General features: G+C 42.8%; 1 protein-coding gene across 1 annotated transcript; it reads left to right on the top strand.

The window, feature by feature from the left end:
* Nucleotides 1-17,408: 17,408 nt before the first annotated feature.
* LOC134079637 (odorant receptor 131-2-like) lies at nucleotides 17,409-18,374 on the top strand. The gene has a single exon (XM_062535729.1). The coding sequence runs from the start codon at nucleotides 17,409-17,411 to the stop codon at nucleotides 18,372-18,374; it is 966 nt and encodes a 321-aa protein (XP_062391713.1).
* The last annotated feature ends 2,337 nt before the right edge of the window (nucleotides 18,375-20,711 follow it).

The following is a 20,711-nucleotide window of genomic DNA, read 5'->3' on the forward strand; positions in this document are numbered from 1 at the left end:
CATTTATAAACAAACAAACATACGAGAAAATAACTTCCATGTGTAACAGGGTGTTATTTACTCCATCCCTATAGAGGGAGCCGATATAGATCTCAGCCCTTCAGGGACTGGAGTGGGTAAGAGGAAGAAGCTGATTAACAGATTCAATCAGAGTAGTTCAAGGTAGCAGGTGGAAGCACCTGTACGTGAGTCGCCATTCTTTTGTCTGTACAGCGTGTGAGTGGAGTCGCAGGAAAGTTTGTTAAACTAACCGTGGAATAAACTAAATAGCCTACTAACAGGACGGCTGCTGCAAGCGGGTAACCACTTTATCGGCTGGGTAACAACTTTATCGGCTGGTAAGCGCTCTTAATTGACCTTGACGTATGGCAAATAGTTAATAGTTTGTCTCAAAACAGTTTCTTCTCACTCGTAGTGGCAAGCGGGTAAAACACTTGTCTACGTTTGCCTTGGGCCTTATGAGGTGGGCCGTGATCAGCTCGGCGTTACATTGGTAAGCTAACTTATGGTTACCTACATAGCACAAAAGGTAAATTGATGTGCGTGTGTGTGCGTGTGTGTGCGTGTGTGTGTGGTACTAAGAATGGAAATACTATTTATGAATATGGGATGGGTATCTAGTGGGGTACTTATTCAGTCTCTATGGCGAACATTAAAGAATAAACCATGCCATTTTGAATGTTAATATATTGGGTACATCTGATGGATAAAAAACGTAAAGTGTTAATATTTATGACTGTCTAGTGATTTTTATATGCCTGTGTATTCTTTAATGGTGTAAATATCAACTGCATATTGAAAAGTGATGGTTGTATGCTTATGTCCCCCCTTAGCTGCTACAGACAACCAGTGGGCAGATAATTGCCGTTTTTCCCCTAGTATTATTTTGTAGAGTAAGGTCACACCTCCAAAGAACATTTGATGGTTTTGTTTTCTTTTATTATTTTCGTTTTGTTTAATTGTGCATTGGGAGACTAGCCTTATTCAGCACTCCATACAGAACCCAGGACAGGCCAAGCCCTGACTGAGCCCCATAGTTTCACTAGTAGCTGTGTTTGCCTTTCTTATAGAAGTGTGTGGTGACTATTGGTTGCTGTGTATACCTTTCTTACGAGTGGTGCAGTATTTCCTAGTTGCTGTGCTTGCCTTTCTTATAAAGGGTGCAGTGTGTTATTCCACAGTGTGATACTGGCTACTGGCCTACCTGGGTCATGTCTTCGGATATGTTGTATTTGACTGGTCCTTCATATTTTAAACTTGCATTTGTGGTATAATAAACTGAATTTTGTATTTTTTGATAAAATCAGCCTCAGTCATTCTTTAAGTAAACTCTGTGGCAGGGAGACCTTGGGAGATAGCATCCATCTTGTTACACATACAACAATGATCAATTAACAGAGATTAGTTTGAGAAGAGAATGTTTGAATGCAGCCTTCATGAACAAAAAAATCCAGTTACAACAATTTAAGTGTAAGTGATGCAAAAGCTTTCAGAATAGCAGTACAACAGTCAAGTAACTCTGTATGTTGAGGTATAATGCAATGGCTTCTCCCAAGTCATCCTCTAGTAATAATCCTTACATTAAGGGGAGTCATCCCACTGGCTGTGAGTTGCTGTGTCCAAATAGTTGTTTTATAAGCAGCTATGATGTCATTGTGGGTATGTCCCAGCGTCAGGGCTTCATGGGCTGTCACGCCTAAAAGATAGGGCAAACAAAAGGGATTGTGGGTACAGATGGTACGGGTTGAGAATGCTCCTTTCTTTCCCGCACATCGGGACTCCCGAAGCATCGGGAAAACTGCAACCGCAAGGGGGCAACATAGACCGCCCTAATAATATGAAGGTTCGGCTCATGGAAAAACCCGAGGACACCGCGCTGGTGACGAGCGGAGAAAAGAGACATCACGCTCGGCATGTCAGATTGCAGTTTCAGAGTTTTCGAATGTTTTACAGCCTACCTCACAGCTGGCTCTCTCACTCGACGTAGCCTATAACTCAGTCAGTCCAGCAGAGATGCCAGAGCAACGTTTTGGTCAATGGAGAGGGAGAGAAATGCTCCGCATATCCGTCTCATTTAATCCGTCTCATTTAATCATTAAAATGAAGGTGATGACTGGCGAAATTATAATCAAACGACGTTTCAATAAACCATTGTTGAAATTAATGAAAATGGTTTTAGAAGCCTTCAATTCAACCTGAAAGACTCGATAGGCAACCTTAGATTAATTCATTAATTCATTACGGTTACAAACCGCATTTCCGTGAATAGGCTATTATTGTCAAGGCGAAGACGAAAGAGATGGACAAGATGGACATTTAGGCTACATTTATGCTAGGAATACTTAGAAATGTGTAGGCCTATAGGCTATTTTAAAACGGAGGCATGTTCATTTAACCGGCGACGCTGGGTAGCTTACCCAGCACTTTATCACAGATTTTGTCCCCACCACTTTTGACAACTGAAAATAAAATGTATTTAACAGAAATATCTTCAATAGGCATACATGCCTATCATGTCACTTTACTTATAACCGTAGGCTACATGCATGGAGAAGATCGCGCATTTTGTAACATTGTATGGATGGTCAGATATGCGATAGGGCAGTGAGGGTGATTCATTGTAACCATCGACTAGTAGGCCTAGTTCCGCAAAAGAAGTTTCTAACAACTTAGAATATATGGATCTCGTTATGCATGTTCATGTTGATTCAGAGATAGACATAGACTACCGTGGGCTACTACTGTGCGTCAATATAACAGCATTTTATCATGTGGTGAATTAATGACTACGTCAGTTTAACATGTCAGAACTTTTGATCGGCGTTTCAAGTGCAAGCTGCGAATAAATGAACTCGACTGACTGAATCCTTTATATTTCTTGGCTAAGTGCGAAGATATTGATACTCGAACGGTGGCGTAACTGGATGAGGCATCTTAATCACACGTCAGCGACCGGGGTTCAAAACTTACTACCTCCGGAACCCATTAAGACAAGAGGCATTATTTTATTAAAAAGTTTTGCAATTTTTTTTATGATTGCGATGTTTGCTGAAAAGAAAAGTTAATATGTGAATTCGTGGTTCAGCGCGCGCGCACACACACACACACACACACACACACACACACACACACACACACACACACACACACACACACACATTTTTACATTTACATAATAGGGCTCGGGCACACGCCTTGAACTCTAGGAATATCGCCGCCATTTGGTAGCGCACTGAACGTAATATCCATTCATTCAGATGCACAAGACAAGAAGCAGAAATATAGTAGCGATTTATTATTTTCCTCTTGCGATCGTGGGTTGCACTGTTACACCCCACTACACAGCAACATACGACCAAGAAGGCAAAAACTAAGTAACAGGAACACACTAAAAGGCGGGAGTAAATCCATAGTAATCCATAGTAAACTAAGGAGTGAAGCTGCCAATGTGGCTGTGCCCGCGAAGTTTTGATGTCATGATCCCGAGCCCTAGTGTCAGGAAGTGTCTGTCGAGAGAGAGGGGGGAGGGAGGCAATCGTCCTCAATGCAGCATATAGGTAGGCTATAATGTCTAGTGAACTGGTTAGACAAGTGTGGGGGAGGGGGAATGATCGCACAAGACAATTGCTCTTCATGAAATGGGTAGTCTCACAGACGTTTGTCGATGTTTAAACGTAGCCTACTACATCATTTGCGAAATCGGACGTGGCACATAGAATTATTAGGCTACTGGATGTAATATAGCAAGTCCATATACTTTGTTCATCCTATATTAAAATGTAATGTGCTGCGGGGAAGCATTGGGGAAGTCAGTTTAAGTTGTCCTGTAACAATTTGCCTCTTATTATAATCAAGAGTAACACGAAAAACACAAATATCATGTATTGTGTCGTAAACAGTTAATGACTTCGTGGCCACTATGCGCAACTGCATCGCGCAGTGAGCTGAAGGATAGGAGGACCGACACTTATTAACACAGAGCTTTGTAAAGCACTAACAACCACCCCTCAAAGTTCATTGTCCATAAGTCCAAACAATAAGTATAAAAATTCGACAATCCAAAACGATAACGAGATCTCCCAGAAACGAAAAACAAGTTTGTTGAGTAGCCTAGTCCTTCCAACAATCTCAGCTTTTGCGTTTGTTAGATAAAAGGCATTCTGTCCTGCTGTATTCCAATGAGAAAAAATCATCCACAAGGTAGGCTAAGGGTCACGGTAATGCAGCATGCAGGAATCTATATACGCACAAAACGAATGAATGGGTTATATCGGCCAAAACGAATGAATGGGTTGGGAGAGTCGTCTGGCTGTGTCAGCAGACTGCAGTCGGTCTCGAGGGGTTAAATAACGCACGTACTTGAATTTTAATCTGAAGAAGACCACACGGTCGAAACGTCATTCCTTTGTGATAAAGAAAATAAAATAAAATCAAAAAAGAAGGATTTCAAGTGTGCGAACCTTTTTCCATTTTTTTATGATTTAGCCTACTCTTGTTCTGCACCTTGACCGGGGATGTGCACAAACTTTTTTACTACACTTGAATTTTAAACCAACCATCCTATAGCCATACTTTAATAATCAGATGTTATGCTCATTTTTGTAGGCTACACCTCACCGGCAAGCACGCACGCAAATGCTGCTTTTATTGCACATCTACAATATTGGCCAGGCTATATAGAATAGGCTTTTAGGACTGTATTTTGCCTTCGTGCAACTTTAGTTGTGCTCAATCTAAATTATTGTCAGTAAGAATAGGTCATATTACCAAATGGCGAACCTCGAAAATTATTTAGGATATAGAGCCGTGTCCATTACGCATGCAGATATTTTTTAGGCTATTGTTTTATTTGAGTATTTTTGTCTACCATGGCAAACATAGTTGAAACGTTCGCTCTAAACTTATGTATTTCCAATCGGCTTTCACAATCAGCTACAGCTGCGCATGAAAACTTGCAATGTCTTTACAGAACTGCTTTCACTTCCCCGAGTCGCGAACGCAACATGCACAACAACCGATATTTAGCAAACACATGCATTTCCAGCTCTCAAAACCGATGAGGTCCAGATCTCAGTGGACTCAAAGCTGCCTACAGCCATGCATAGTAAGCCTAATGATAGCCTAATAGTTATGACATTAATAGCCTATTAATGTTTAGTGTTTAACTTTCTGTTTAGTGTTGACAACACAAAGGCCTTCACGTTGTGTGGCAGTGCTTGCTTGCCCTTCGATCCATCCCAGTTGGTGGTTTTGCACCTGTCCCTGAGTTATAGTCTATATGAGTAAGCGCTTATGCTCTAACCGCATAATAAAAGAAGCACCTGCAGCAGTGCTTATGGCAAGGCTATTAACACCTGTCACTGAGCTATGGACAAGCAGTTATGCTCGAAAATTATCATAATAACAGACACACCTAATTGTATGGCTCTATGTTTGAACACATCAAATTAGCAAGCATTTCCTCCCGATAGCAGCAACGTTTGCTTTTTTTTCTGTCGGTCCGCGGTTGCTTGGTCAATTGCGCAGCAAATTATCAGATGAAGCGGACCTAATTTCACTCCATGTCTCGCGGACCAGCAGCAGTCTCCACGTTTCGCGGCCCATAGTTTGAGAAACGCTGCATTAAAGTGTCATTAAGTTGTAGGCTATATGTTTAGTGTTTTCTTTGTGTGTTTTGCATTGTAGTGTGTTTGCATTGAGTAGTTCTTTAAAATACGGAACAAAGAGCGTCCCGTAGGCTATCTGTTCAATACAGAAGAAGACTTTTACTTATATATTTCTTATAACGAAACGCGAAGAAAAAATACGAGGACTGACCATCTCGCCTCTCCGCGTTTCCCCCAATATCATGGCGACAAAGAGAAATAAATATGATTGGACATTTTAATGTTTGTAGCGCGCCAGTTTACCCAGTGTGTGTGCATTGAGTAGTTCCTTAAAATACGGAACAAAGAGCGTCCCATAGGCTATCTGTTCAATAAAGAAAAAGACTTTAACTATTACTTATATATTTCTTATAACGAAACGCGAAGAAAAAATACGAGGACTGACCATCTCGCCTCTCCGCGTTTCCCCCAATACCATGGCGACAAAGAGAAATAAATATGATTTGACATTTTAATGTTTGTAGCGCGCTAGTTTACCCAGTGTGTGTGCATTGAGTAGTTCCTTAAAATATGGATCAAAGAGCGTCCCGTAGGCTATCTGTTCAATAAAGAAAAAGACTTTAACTATTACTTATATATTTCTTATAACGAAACGCTGCATTGAGTAGTTCCTTAAAATAGCCTACGGAACGAGCGTCCCGTAGACTATCTGTTTAATACGGAAGAAGACTAACTATTACTTATATATTTCTTATAACGCTGGCTGTAGGCGATTTCTATAACCATTTTCATTCATTTCAACAATGGTTCATTGAAGTGTCGTTTGAATGATTTCGCCAGTCATCACCTTCATTTTAATGATTCAATGAGATTAAGGAGTCGACTATTGACGGATATGCGGTCTTCATCATTAAATGCAGTTGAAACTTTCTGCCACCTGGTGGTTGTTTGGGTACATTGCCTTAGCCTCGAAAAAAATCGGCTTGACGCACTGCGGGATCTCTTCGGGAGTCCCGCGGGAGAAGGTGCATTCTCAACCCGTACCCACTGTACATTCAGGTAAATCAACTGGATCCTACTATTAACCCTAGGACTCATGTAGCCCTACACCTGCTGTTAGCACTAGGCCAATGTTTCCCAACCTTTTTTCCTTGAAGGCCCCCTTGCCTAGCCTGACTCTCGCCAGACCCTTGTAGTTCCGCCATGCTCCACCAGAGGCGTTTCGCTGAGCTCCACGCAAGGGTCTGGACGCGAGGGCAATCCAAACCCCTGGGCCAGTGATAAAAAAATAAGCAACCAATCAGGAGCGCCGAAGCGAGTGTTTGATTCAAATAACAATGGCGGCACGCAGCGAGGAGTCTTGTGCTGACATTGATTCTGCTATTTCAACCGTTTTGTCGAATCTATCGAGTATTCATTCTTTAAAAGATTAACAGAGAATAGTTTTGAAGACATTTATTGGTGGCAAGGATGTTTTTACTCTTCTTCCGACCGGGTTTGGCAAGAGCTTGAAGAAGCCTAGCACGTCATTCAAGATAACAGGCAAGTGGTTTATCGAATCACATGCGAGGATGTTTTACAAGGACCCGCCTTCAGAAATACATCTCCTATCGAGAAGTCCCAGATCCTTGTGTGAAGCAGACAGCGAACTACAGGATCTGGCGAAAGTCAGGTTACCCCTTGCCTATGTCTAAGATAAACCAGGGCCCCCTACCCGAACTCCTACCCGCATACACAAGACATGGTTTTACTCAACAATCGGGGTCCGGGGATGAATTACCAATGTCTAGCCTAGCCCGACCTGAAGGGTGCTTACACAAGGTCAGAGGTAATAAATAACTGCATGAATTTACATGTGGAACAAAAATATGTTTTTTTGTGCATTACACAGAGTTTTGATTATCCAACTGGGTGTGTTATTGGGATTTTATACATTTAATGTGCACTGTGCACAACTATAATTGTGGTAACCTCACAACCTCAGCCCAGTCAACATTGTGTGGAACCACTACACTAGGCAATGGGTAAACATAAACATTAACTGTGTCACTCTTAATGACCTGTATAACAGAATTTGCTTAAGTAAAATATTGCAATAAACAAGCGGTTGCACAATGTTGTCGGATTGTTTTGTGACTGATATTTTTACCTACACTGGTCAGATATTTCAACCAATTCATCAAAGTCAGATAAACTTTTAAAATAAAATGCACAGACTAATGGCTTATTCGCCTAATTTCATTATCTCAAGTGCAAATAATTTATTATGAATATAGATTTTGAGAAGAGATTTGGCTACGTTGAGGGAGCTAATGGAACAGTGTACCTACCAATTGTATGCATCATATTGCTATGCAGCAAAGTAAAGTACACCATTTGAAAGGTTGGACTCTTGGGAATCCAAACATGACATTTTTCATCTACAATCTGTGTAGTGCCGTTGTTACGGTCAGGTTAGGGAAAAAAGCACATACTGATTGAAGGCTGCTCGAGCACCAGCTGATTGCTGGGCGGGGCAGGCGCGGAGTTTCAAAAATTGATTACAGGTGGACACCTGGAAGAAGCGGGAAGACGCCAGAGTGTCGCAACTGAAGAGAGACGCCGTTTTCGACCCGAGCCGACATTCCCCCTTTTGCAATACCGTTATTATTTCTATGTTGAACGTTAAGTCCGGCACCGGACATTCTTTTAAGAAAACTGAACTAAACAACCGAACAACAGAGAGAGCTGGCCGCTCTCGGAGGAAGAGCAACACCTGTGCTGGCCCGGTTTGCACGCTCGCCCTCGGAGCTGGTAAGCTTGTCTCTTGTGGCCTTCAATAGTTGCATACAACATTACCCACACTATTGACATAGTCTCACGTCCACGTTAACACAGACACGCAGGGTAAGTTACACTGAAGGTTGGCTAGCTATTAGAATTCCCCCTAGACTTACGAGCGCAGTTTGTAATGTTTTAGATAAGCTGGCTAGTGTATGCGGTTGCGTTTGGCATTCGCGTATCGGCGTTGTGGGTCGCTAGTTAACTCAACCCTCGGTTGTAACAAGTGGAGAGCTCGTCCGGGATTTAGTGTTTGTTCCCTGTAGTGTATTGTGGTAAGTAGTTCGGTTACGAAGTGTTTGTGTGCAGACGTGTTTGCACAGTTGTGTAAACAATTGTTTAGCGATTTCATAAGGGTTTTGTGTCGCTCTGCGAAAGTAACGCCGACGTTTATTTGCTCTCGCTTTGCAGTTTTCAAGTGTAAAGTGTTGGTGGTAACCAACCAATTTGTGTAGCTTTATTTGCTCCTGTGGACTTTTCTGTTGTAGCCTATGGTCTGTGTACTAGGGTGCCTGTTTGAAGTAGGCTAGGCCTAGTTATTTTGTTTGCCAAGTCCTAAACTTGTATTTGAATGGTTTTGTAGCGCTGCCTTTAGCGCGATTGGTACAGTATAGGAGGTCTAACAGCCCTTTTGTTTGTTTAGGTCCAGTGTATGCTGGGAAGTTTTGTGCATTGACCATTGCAAATATTTTCAGCTTTGGCAAGTAGAGTATTTTGAATGCTTTTTTTGTTTAGCCTGTTCTGGCATTTGACTATTTTGGGTTTAACTTTGTATCAGGCAAAATGACTGAATTTGCTGAAGAGTTCATGGAAGAAGAGGTGACTCGATGTCGGCTTGTGAAGCTCACTAAGCCACAGCTAGTGGAGCTGTTTGGTTTCATGGAGATTGAATATGCAGAAGACATGAAGAAAATCTCACTTGTGGATAAATTAGCTTTGCAGCTTGGGTGTACAGATGAGCGCACTAAAGAAATACGCAGAGTGAAAGACAGGCAGTATGAAGAGGAACAGCGTGAGAAAAGAGAGAAGGATCTGCAGCTTGAATTACAGGTAGCTAACACAAAACTGGAACAGATAAAGAGAGAAAGTCAAGATAATCAGCGTCAGCGGGAACATCAGGGACGTTTTGATATCGGTAGGTGTTTGAAGATCATGCCGCGGTTTTGTGTAGAGGCTCCAGAGATATTTTTTGAGGCTTTTGAGCGTACTGCAACTGAGAGGTCTTGGCCTCAGTCTGAGTGGGTGACTTTGGTTCGAAGAGAATTTACAGGGAAGGCACAGGAAGCGTACGTTGCCCTCGGGTTTGCGGATAGTGGTGAATATGAGGCGGTTAAGAAAGCAGTCCTCAGAGCTTATGAACGGGTTCCTGAAGCTTATCGGTTGGAATTCCGCACTTTAAAGTTAAAGTCTGACCAGACATATGTCGATCTCGCTAGGCAGCAGGAGCTGGCGTTCGACAAGTGGCTGCGGGCTTGTGAGGTTCACACTTTTCAAGACCTGAGAAAATTGCTTCTCTTAGAGCAGTTTAAATCTAGTGTGCCTCGTCATATTGAAGTGCATTTGAATGAACAGCAAGTGACTGAGCCGAGGAAAGCTGCTGAAAAGGTTGATAATTATGTGTTGGTTCACCAAGATCCTTGGAAAGGTAGATCCTCAGTAATGGGCCGGAAGCAGGGATTTGAAAGTAAGAAGGAGGTGGATCCACCGAGTCAGATCAGAGCAGATCAGAGCAGCAGAGCTGGTCCTAAACCTTTTTCTAGTACCAAGCCTTTTCGTCAATCTAACCAGTCCAGTGAGATCATTTGCCACTACTGTAAGAAACCTGGTCATATGAAGTCTCGCTGTCGGCTGCTGGAGAGTAGAGGCCGTTATGATGATGCTCGACGGCCTATAGCCTGTGTGATGGCTGAGAATGGAGAAAGTCCTGTCTCTCACGAGCCACTGTCCCCAGTGAACACACCTATAGGAGTAACGTCTGAGGTGTATAAAAGCTTTGTCTCTCAGGGTGCGGTTGCGCCCTCTGAAGGAGAGCCTGAGGTACCAGTAAATGTATTAAGGGATACAGGGGCAGCTCAGTCTCTTTTGTTAGCTGGGCTAATGTCTTGGACGGATAAAACTTCCCTGAAAGCCTCTGTCCTCCTTAAAGGTCTGGGAGGTGAGTATGGTGCTGTCCCTCTGCATAGAGTGTTTCTGAAATCTAACCTTATTACTGGTTATGTTACTGTGGGTGTAGTACAGTCTTTGCCCATAGATGGCGTTGGTTTGCTCTTAGGCAACGACTTGGCTGGTAGTCAAGTCTGTCTTACTCCTGTTGTAAGTTTGGAGCCTTGTGAGTCGCCAGAGACCTTAGCTCTGGAACGAGAGTGTCCTGCGATTTTCCCAGCCTGTGTGGTCACACGCTCTCAGTCAAAGAGAACACTGAGCGCCACACCGACAGAAGTAGAACCTGTAGCTTTGTCTGATACCTTTCTTGCAACATTGGATGGTCTGCCTGATGCTCAGCAGTATAGCAGGGCAGCGCTTATTGCTGGTCAGAAGGCGGACCCTGTGTTAGCATCAATAAGAGAGAGTGCTGTTAGCTCAGAAGAAAGTAGAGATATGGCTGAGGGATTTTATGTGCGTGATGATGTGTTGATGCGAAAGTGGAGGCCGTCTGATCGTCCGGCCACTGAGGTCTGGAGTACTGTGGAGCAGGTTGTGTTGCCAGAGAGTTTCCGCCCTGAAGTTTTGCGTCTGGCCCATGAAACACCGTTGGCTGGCCATTTGGGCATTAGGAAAACCCAGGCAAAAATCCTCCGGCATTTCTACTGGCCTCGGTTACATCGCGATGTGGTGGCTGTCTGTAGGTCTTGTCATTCATGTCAGATGGTGGGGAAACCCAATCAGAAAATCCCCCTTGCACCTTTATGTCCTCTCCCTGTTGTTGATGAGCCTTTTTCTCGGGTCCTTATTGACTGTGTTGGGCCGTTGCCTAAGACGAAAAAAGGTAATCAGTATCTGTTAACAATCATGGATGTTACTACTCGCTTTCCTGAGGCTTTGCCTCTGAGAGATATTAAGGCAAAACCGGTTCTTGATGCTTTAATAGGTTTCTTCTCTCGTTTTGGCCTCCCAAGGCAAATTCAGTCTGACCGGGGCACCAATTTTGTGTCCAATGTGTTTCAGGAGGTAATGTGTGACCTAGGGATCGAGCAGATTACTTCTTCGGCGTACCATCCTCAGTCTCAGGGAGCCATTGAGCGGTACCATCAAACCTTGAAGACTGCAATTAAGACCTACTCTGTTCAACATCCTGGGGATTGGGATGTGGCTCTCCCGTTCTTGTTGTTTGCGCTCAGAGACGCTATGAATGAGTCTACCGGGTTTACCCCCTTTGAATTGGTTTTTGGTCATGATGTCAGGGGTCCATTGAAAATGATCAAAGAGCGACTGGTGAAGCAGTCTAGTGAGGGGACTGTTTTGCAGTACGTAGCCATGTTCCGTGACCGACTGTCATCTGCTTGTCAGGTGGCTCAAGAACATCTGAAAGGAGCTCAGGAGCGCATGAAAATGCATTATGACAAGAGGGCTGTAGAGCGAATTTTTAAGCCTGGAGACAGAGTCTTGATGCTTTTGCCCATGAGGGGAGACAGTTTGAGCACGCGTTTTTGTGGTCCTTACGTGATTGAGAAGAGAGTGGGAGACCGCAATTATGTCGTTGAAACTCCAGACCGGAGAACGAAGTCACGTCTGTGTCATGTGAACTTATTGAAGGCATATGTGGGGAGAGCAGATTCTGTTCCTGTAGCTTGTGTGTCTGCTAAAGATGAGCTTGATCATGGTGAAGATGGCGTTGAGGCTGTTGAACCTGTTGGGGTGCGCGTTAGCAATTCCGAGGCTCTGCGAGCATTTGATAAACATCTCGGTCACTTGAGTGAGAGTCAGCAAGCTGACCTAAGAGCTTTGGTGGGGGATTATCCGGAGTTGTTCCGTGACGTCCCTGGTCGCACAAATCTAGCAGTGCACGATGTAGACACTGGTGAGGCTCTGCCTATAAAGCAACACCCTTATAGGTTGGGTCCAGCCAAGCTAAAACAGGTGCAGGAAGAGCTTGAGTACATGACTAAGATTGGGGTGGTCCAGCCCAGTCATAGTGAATGGAGTTCGCCAGTGGTACTGGTCCCGAAAGCAGACGGTACAATGCGGTTCTGCATTGATTACCGGAAGGTAAATCAAGTCACAAAGACAGATGCTTTTCCCATCCCGCGTCTAGATGACTGTATTGACCGCATTGGTAGCGCCCAGTATGTGTCCAAGTTAGATCTTTTAAAGGGCTACTGGCAAGTGCCTCTAACACCTCGCGCCCAGCAGGTGTCAGCATTTGTCACTCCTCTCGGCCTCTATCAGTGCCAAGTACTCCCTTTTGGGATGAAGAATGCCCCGGCCACTTTCCAGAGGGCGATGAATACAGTTACAGCAGAGCTGACCAATGTGGTCACCTACATTGATGATCTGGTGGCATTCAGTGCCTCATGGGTTGAGCACATGAGACATCTGAGAGAACTGTTTGTGAGGTTACAGCAGGCCCAGTTGATTGTGAACTTGCCAAAGTGTGAGTTTGGCCAAGGTCAGGTGACCTACTTAGGACATCAGGTGGGTCAGGGCTTGGTGTGTCCTAGACAAGCCAAGATCCAGGCTATCTCGGATCTCCCTGTCCCAAGAACTCGCAGAGAGCTCATGAGAGTGCTTGGGATGTGTGGTTTTTATCGTAGGTTTGTCCCAAACTTTGCTGTGGTAACCGAACCTTTGACAAACTTACTTCGCAAGGATGTGAAGTTCAGGTGGTCTGACACTTGCCAGCTGGCATTTGATAGGGTTAAGGCTGTTCTGTCTTGTGAGCCAGTGTTGAGGGCACCCGACTTTGCCATCCCCTTTAAACTTGCAGTGGATGCGTGCGAGGTGGGAGTCGGTGCTGTTTTGCTGCAAGTAGATGATCAGGGTTTTGATAGACCTGTTGCATATTTCTCAAAGAAGCTCAATAAACATCAGCGGGCTTACTCTACAATTGAAAAGGAAGCGCTAGCATTGGTGCTAGCACTGCGCCACTTTGAGGTTTATGTCGCAAGCTCGGGTGGGGAGTTGTTGGTCCTGACAGACCACAACCCCCTGACCTTTGTAGCGAAGTTCAAGACTTCCAATGCTCGAGTCTTCCGGTGGAGTCTTGTGCTTCAACCCTACAGCCTAGTGGTTCAGCATATAGCTGGCAAGGATAACATCATTGCAGACACTTTATCACGTGCTTAGAAATACTGGAGAGATTATGACATAAGTGTGTCACTTTGTGTTAGGAAGATGACAGAAATAAGAATAATGGTTTTATGATGATGAACTGAAGGAAAAATATATTATGTATAGTCCATTAGATTTTCAATAGCCGGTGCCATGGTTTAAAAAAAAAAAAAAGAAAAAAAAAAAAAAGAAAAATATAACTTGAAAAGAGGTGGGAAAAAATATATATTATTAGTTTTTTTTTGTCTGATGGGGGAAGGAATGTTACGGTCAGGTTAGGGAAAAAAGCACATACTGATTGAAGGCTGCTCGAGCACCAGCTGATTGCTGGGCGGGGCAGGCGCGGAGTTTCAAAAATTGATTACAGGTGGACACCTGGAAGAAGCGGGAAGACGCCAGAGTGTCGCAACTGAAGAGAGACGCCGTTTTCGACCCGAGCCGACATTCCCCCTTTTGCAATACCGTTATTATTTCTATGTTGAACGTTAAGTCCGGCACCGGACATTCTTTTAAGAAAACTGAACTAAACAACCGAACAACAGAGAGAGCTGGCCGCTCTCGGAGGAAGAGCAACACCTGTGCTGGCCCGGTTTGCACGCTCGCCCTCGGAGCTGGTAAGCTTGTCTCTTGTGGCCTTCAATAGTTGCATACAACATTACCCACACTATTGACATAGTCTCACGTCCACGTTAACACAGACACGCAGGGTAAGTTACACTGAAGGTTGGCTAGCTATTAGAATTCCCCCTAGACTTACGAGCGCAGTTTGTAATGTTTTAGATAAGCTGGCTAGTGTATGCGGTTGCGTTTGGCATTCGCGTATCGGCGTTGTGGGTCGCTAGTTAACTCAACCCTCGGTTGTAACAGCCGTGCATTGTCAGATTGTTCTTACTATGTCTCAATTATTTTATATAAAAATGCCCTACTCCCCCTCCTCTGCCTTTGGTGTTACCCTGACCTCTGGCTGCAGTGTAGCTGCACTACAACTAGATGTACCGCATAGCGGTACACAATTTGACCGCCGCTCAGTTCTGCAAATTCTCTCCACAAAAATAAATTGACGCTTGTCAACTTTTCCTGTAACTCCTTGTGCAATTTGTATGCATATACAGTATCTCCTACTCTTGCAGATGCATATATATAAATGAGCATGTTTGTGCATGTGTTTGTTTGCTTTTGAGTATGAGACTGTGTGTGGATGTGCATACTTGTGTGTCTACGTGTGTGTATCTGTGCGTCTGAATCTGTGGATGTGTTATTATCAATTCATTTTAAATTATTAATATTAAGAAAAAATATTGAACTTTGTCCACAAAATTCAACACTTGGAAATATAAATACCATAATTAACCTTTCAAAGTGAAAAATCAATTTTACGATTACACAGTGTATAAACATATACAGTATTTAGCAATAACTGGGTATCCAATTGGCCTAAAACTGACTGACAGGGTCATGCTACTACCCATCAAACCAATGTTGCATACAGTGCCTATAGAAAGTCATCATACCCTTTTGAAATAGTTACTTTTTTTGTCTTACAGCCTGAAATCAAAACCCATTTTAAAAAAAAATCTTTTCCAGTTTTATTAACAAATTTAGCTGTACAACATCAAAATAATGAAAAAAAAGTAAACAGTTCTGAAAAATAATAAAAAAATGAAAAACTAGAATAACAGGGTTGGAAAAGTCATCATACCCCTGACTTAATACTTTGTAAAGCTTCCTTTTGCTTTCATTACAGCCATTAATCTGTTTGGATATGTCTCTATTATAGCTTTGCACACCTAGATAGGGGAATATTTGCCCAATTTTCCGTAAAGAAATGTTAAAATTTAGTCAAATTCTATAGGGAATGGCGATGGACTGCTCTCTTCAAGTCAATCCACATATTTTCTATAGGATTTAAGTCAGGGCTCTGACTTTGCCACTCAAGGATATTCACCATCCTATCCTTAAGCCACTGCTTTGTTCTTTTGGCAGTATGTTTAGGATTATTGTCGTGTTGGAAGGCGAATGACCTCCCCATCCTCAGCTGTCTAGGAGAGGGACGCAGGTTTTCCTTAAGAATGTGGGTGTACTTGGCAGCATCCATTTTCCCTTCTATCCTGACCAATTGCCCAGTTCCCGCTGAAAAGAAACATCCCCACAACATAATGTTGCCCCCACCATGCTTCACACTAGGTATGGTGTGTTTTGGGTGGTGTACTGTGTTGGTTTTCGCCAAACATTGCGCTTGGAGTTCAGTGCAAAAACACATCTGGAATATTCTGCTACCATGTGGAAAAAGCTTATATGGTCAGATGAGACTAAGATCGAACTTTTTGGAGACTAAGATTGAAGTTTTTGGACTGAGCTCCAGGCGCTAACCAAACACAGTATACACACCCAAACACACCCAAAACACACCATACCTACTTTGAAGCATGGTGGGGGCAACATTATGTTTTGGGGATGTTTCTCTTCAGCGGGGACTGGGCAATTGGTCAGGATAGAAGGGAAAACGGATGCTGCCAAGTACACCAAAATTCTTGAGGAAAACCTGCGTCCCTCTCCTAAACAGCTGAGGATGGGGAGGTCATTCGCCTTCCAACACGACAAAAATCCTAAACATACTGCCAAAAGAACAAAGCAGTGGCTTAAGGATAGGATGGTGAATATCCTTGAGTGGCAAAGTCAGAGCCCTGACTTAAATCCTATAGAAAATATGTGGATTGACTTGAAGAGAGCAGTCCATCGCCATTCCCTACAGAATTTGACTAAATTTTAACAATTCTGCACGGAAAATTGGGCAAATATTCCCCTGTCTAGGTGTGCAAAGCTATAATAGAGACATATCCAAACAGATTGATGGCTGTAATGAAAGCAAAAGGAAGCTTGACAAAGTATTAAGTCAGGGGTATGATGACTTTTCCAACCCTGTTATTCTAGTTTTTAATTTTTTATTAATTTTCAGAACTGTTGACTTTTGTTTCATTATTTTGATGTTGTACAGCTACATTTGTAAATAAAACTGGAAAAGATTTTTTTAAAAATGGGTTTTGATTTCAGGCTGTAAGACAAAAAAAGGAACTATTTCAAAAGGGTATGATAACTTTCTATAGGCACTGTATGTACCTGCATTCCAGTAATGCATTGGCAATGTCAAAGACTCCATTCTCTTTAGGGTGTGGCAGGGTGGAACAATGTGAAGTTGTTATTTAAAAGCTACTGTGTTGTTTCAACTTCTTAAGGCTTATTCTCTGCCCATGTCGGCCCAACATCTTGGTTTCTATTGAAGCACAGCCACTCATTCAATCTGAGAAGGGGTGTGTTAGCCAAAGTGATGTGACGCTTTCCTGGTCTATAAAAGTGAGTGGACGCAGAAGCCGTCACCAGGGGTGGTCTGAATGATGTGTGGACCTCTTCTCTTTCTCAAGCTTGTGGCAACAGCAGTGAATTTCAGTATTGTTACTGTAAGCACTTTTGATTTCTTGTCTGATTTTTTCTCCACAGTTTCAGAGTGTTTGATATGGTGGCTTTTAATATTTCACGTGAAGCCACATGTCTTATTCCTAATGCTGTTTTCTACTTTGTACTGCATTCTATTTTGTTTTAATTTGTTCTACTGTTGTATCAAAGCGTATGTTTAATGTACTGTCCTCTCGGTATAGGGATCACACTGTAAGACATAAGAGCAGGAAGGCACACTTTCTGTTCTGTTTGTATCACATGATGGATATTGCTAACCAGTCCAGTGAAGGCTCTGCTCTGGTGCATCAGCAAATGTTTAAGGTGGAACTGAATGAGGGCCCGCTGTCTAAACTTATTGTGGCCATTCTCATGTCCTTGCTGTTCACCTACATCAACAGCATCATGTTTCACACTCTCTTGAGTAAGCCTGTGTTTAGAGAGCTGCCTCGCTACATCCTCTTTGCCCACATGCTTTGTAATGACACAGCTCAGTTACTGGTCTCTCTGTTGCTCTATGTTTTGTCTATGAATGTACAACTGATTCCGAAGGCTGTATGTGCACTTATCATACTTCTGACAGTGACAACTTTCCGCAACGCTGCATTGAATCTGGCTGTGATGTCGCTTGAGCGTTATGTGGCTATTTGTTTTCCACTGAGACACAGTGAGATGGTGACCCAGAGAGCTGTAGGGATTTCTATTGTGTTCATCTGGTTCTTCAGTTTAATAAATATTTCAATAGATATTATTTATGCACTGATGGAGAATCCAGCGTCTTTTAAAGATCCCATGTTTTGTACTCGACAGAGGTTTTTTTTGTCATCATGGCAAAATGATGTGTTTCAGGGCTTCAATTTATTTTTCTTTGTGACTGTTACAGCCATTTTAATATTCACCTATGTTAATGTTGTGGTTGCAGCTCGATCTGCCTCAGCTGAAAAGGAATCTGCCAAGAAGGCTCATAAGACCATACTGCTTCATCTTGTTCAGTTAGTGCTCTGTGTTAATACATTTATTTATGGAACTGTAGAGAGAGCCCTGGCTATGGCCAGCAGCAGTCGTCTGTTCATGGACCTGCGATATCTGAACTTTCTCTTTGTTCTCATTCTGCCTCGGTGCCTGAGCCCCCTGATCTACGGCCTGAGAGACGATGCTGTACGCCCCTTATTCCTCTACTATGTCAGGTGTGGAACCCAAAAGGTCAAACCCTCTGTAACCACACACTAAGATATATGGCCATTCTTCTATCAATGCCTAAAACCTGTTAAGAGTACCGTGAGCGCTGTGGCACAACAGGCTACAGCACCCATACCATGTTCGGGTGCAAACCCTCTGCAACTGCACACTAATGACAAATATGCCATTGTGATTGAATACAGACATGTTTTTGTTTTTTTCAAACCCATGAATGAGTAAGTGTGTGATACGACACCTCAGAAATAAAGATCCAAAACTTTCATTCTACCTCTGTTTTCACACTCATGTCATGCGATTTTAATGACAGGGGAAGGGATTTGGGATTCGGGGTGCAGGTCCTAATTATATAGTGTCAAAACATTGTTTTATACACCAATGTATTTATTTATCTGTAATATAACCATAATGTGACTGCAGAAGAGATAAATGTTTTGGGTTTTATTCAGAAAGAATTCTAGGGCTTTGAAAAATAAATATTGACCAGGTTTTGGTTATACATTTTAGCTAAATGAATTAACCAGTTTATTTCGTTGAGAGGGACACGGGTCACCTAACTGCTTATTGAACAGTGACTGTGCCCACTGTTGAACAGGGTGTGCACTGAAGGTACTGCACCTGTACAATAATCCTCACAGAAACAATAGGCCCTGCATCGCCAATGCTTAGGCCCAAAAGATAGCCACAAGCGGCAACGAAGGGCCCAAGCCCCCCAGTTTCCCAACTCAATATTACTAAAAAAATCTTACTAAACAATGCGCTCAAATGGGGTAAACTTGGGGCATATTTATCAATTCATTTATTTACTGAATAATTTTCTTGTGCAAAAGGTAACATGCTAATTTGCCGCTCCTTTATTAGAAATACATCACAGACCTGCAAACCCCTCAGCGTAAAAAAGGTGACAGTGTCCGACGGGGGGGGGGGGGGGGGGGGGGGGGCGCATATAAAGAAAACTGCTCGTTTTTTTATGTATATATTATACTGTACTATATTATTATATATAATACATACATGTATGATGTATGTAAACAAATAAATACATTTTCTTCCTTAAATACAGAGGGCATAAGTAGGCCTGTTTTGACCTAGGGGTCAATTCCCATAGGTGCAGGAGGATGTTTTTTTATATGCCTATGTTTTTATTTTTGTTAAAGGCCAGTTATTTCATGGATCCAGGATACTATGCATCCTGATAAAGTTCCCTTGGCCTTAGGAATTAAAATAGCCCCACATCATCACATACTCTTCTTCACCATATAGCTAGATATTGCATGGTGTTTTTTCCAGTTAGCCTATTGTTAGATGCTCATTGAGCTCAATGCAAATCAATGCGCGTCCTGCGTTCTACAGAGGGTTTATTAAACGTTATTTGCACACCTATGACCCAGATCCACTTTGTTGGCCGTATCACACTGGAATAGCCTATTAATTTGGCAAACTCGTTGTGAAGTTTAAATGAACGGTCACGTTGCATCCAAGCTGTAGACGTTCAGAACATAACGTTGTCGCACATGACGGTGGTTGATTTTAGCTAGTTGGATGGCAATAGGGCAATTAAAATAGCGATGTTTCAAAGCTAAGGTTCATAGAGATAGAACTGACTGGCTTTTGGCCATAGCAATCATCCATTTAAAACTAGTAACGGCAGTTTGTAGCCTACTGCAAGTTTAGAAATTAGTTGATATGTGGTGGAAAGAAGTAGCCTAGTTCTACTAACAAGACAACATATTTTTAGCGATTTAAACCAAAGATTGTCTAGTAGTAACACTCTCTGTTTAAAAGTTTACATCATAACAGGAAATTAACACAAAACAAATGGTAACAGTGGAATAAGTGGGATGAAGGACTCCACGGCTTTCGGTCCAAGAAATAAATGCACTTAGAAGGGGTCGTTTTACCTCTACGTTCATTTGTGAACCGACCGCGGTGTGTCATCCCTGACAAAAATGACTAGTGCGGTAGCCAGGCGTCCAAACGTGAACTTCGCGCTGTGTTCAAGATTCTGAAGCAAGTGCTAAGACTCCGATTGGCCCAGAGAAGTGTCAATTACAAGAATTAGCCAATAATGTTTCGCAATTCTAGCCTGCATTGCATACAGATTAAGGGCAGCCTTCACCCCCCCCCCCCCCCCAAATAAAAACTCTCCGGTTCTGAGCGATTCACGTGAATGACCCAATTGACCAAGAAAACGGCGATTGTCGCCGAAAAGCGACAAGTTTGCAGGTCTGACATCATGATGATTTAGGCTAGGCTACTTAATGTAAATGCAGCTGTTCACTTGACTGTTTGTGCCATAATGACACAGTAGTTAAATTCAGTGTGCTCACATGGACCGTCTTGTGTGTAGGCCTATGTATAAAGTGCGCG

The sequence above is a fragment of the Sardina pilchardus genome, chromosome 5, assembly GCF_963854185.1.
Source record: "Sardina pilchardus chromosome 5, fSarPil1.1, whole genome shotgun sequence".
NCBI classification, from domain to species: Eukaryota; Metazoa; Chordata; class Actinopteri; order Clupeiformes; family Clupeidae; genus Sardina; species Sardina pilchardus.

What these genes read in the sequence shown, in the direction of transcription:
- LOC134079637 (XM_062535729.1), top strand. Translation starts at nt 17,409, where the DNA reads ATGGATATTGCTAACCAGTCCAGTGAAGGCTCTGCTCTGGTGCATCAG.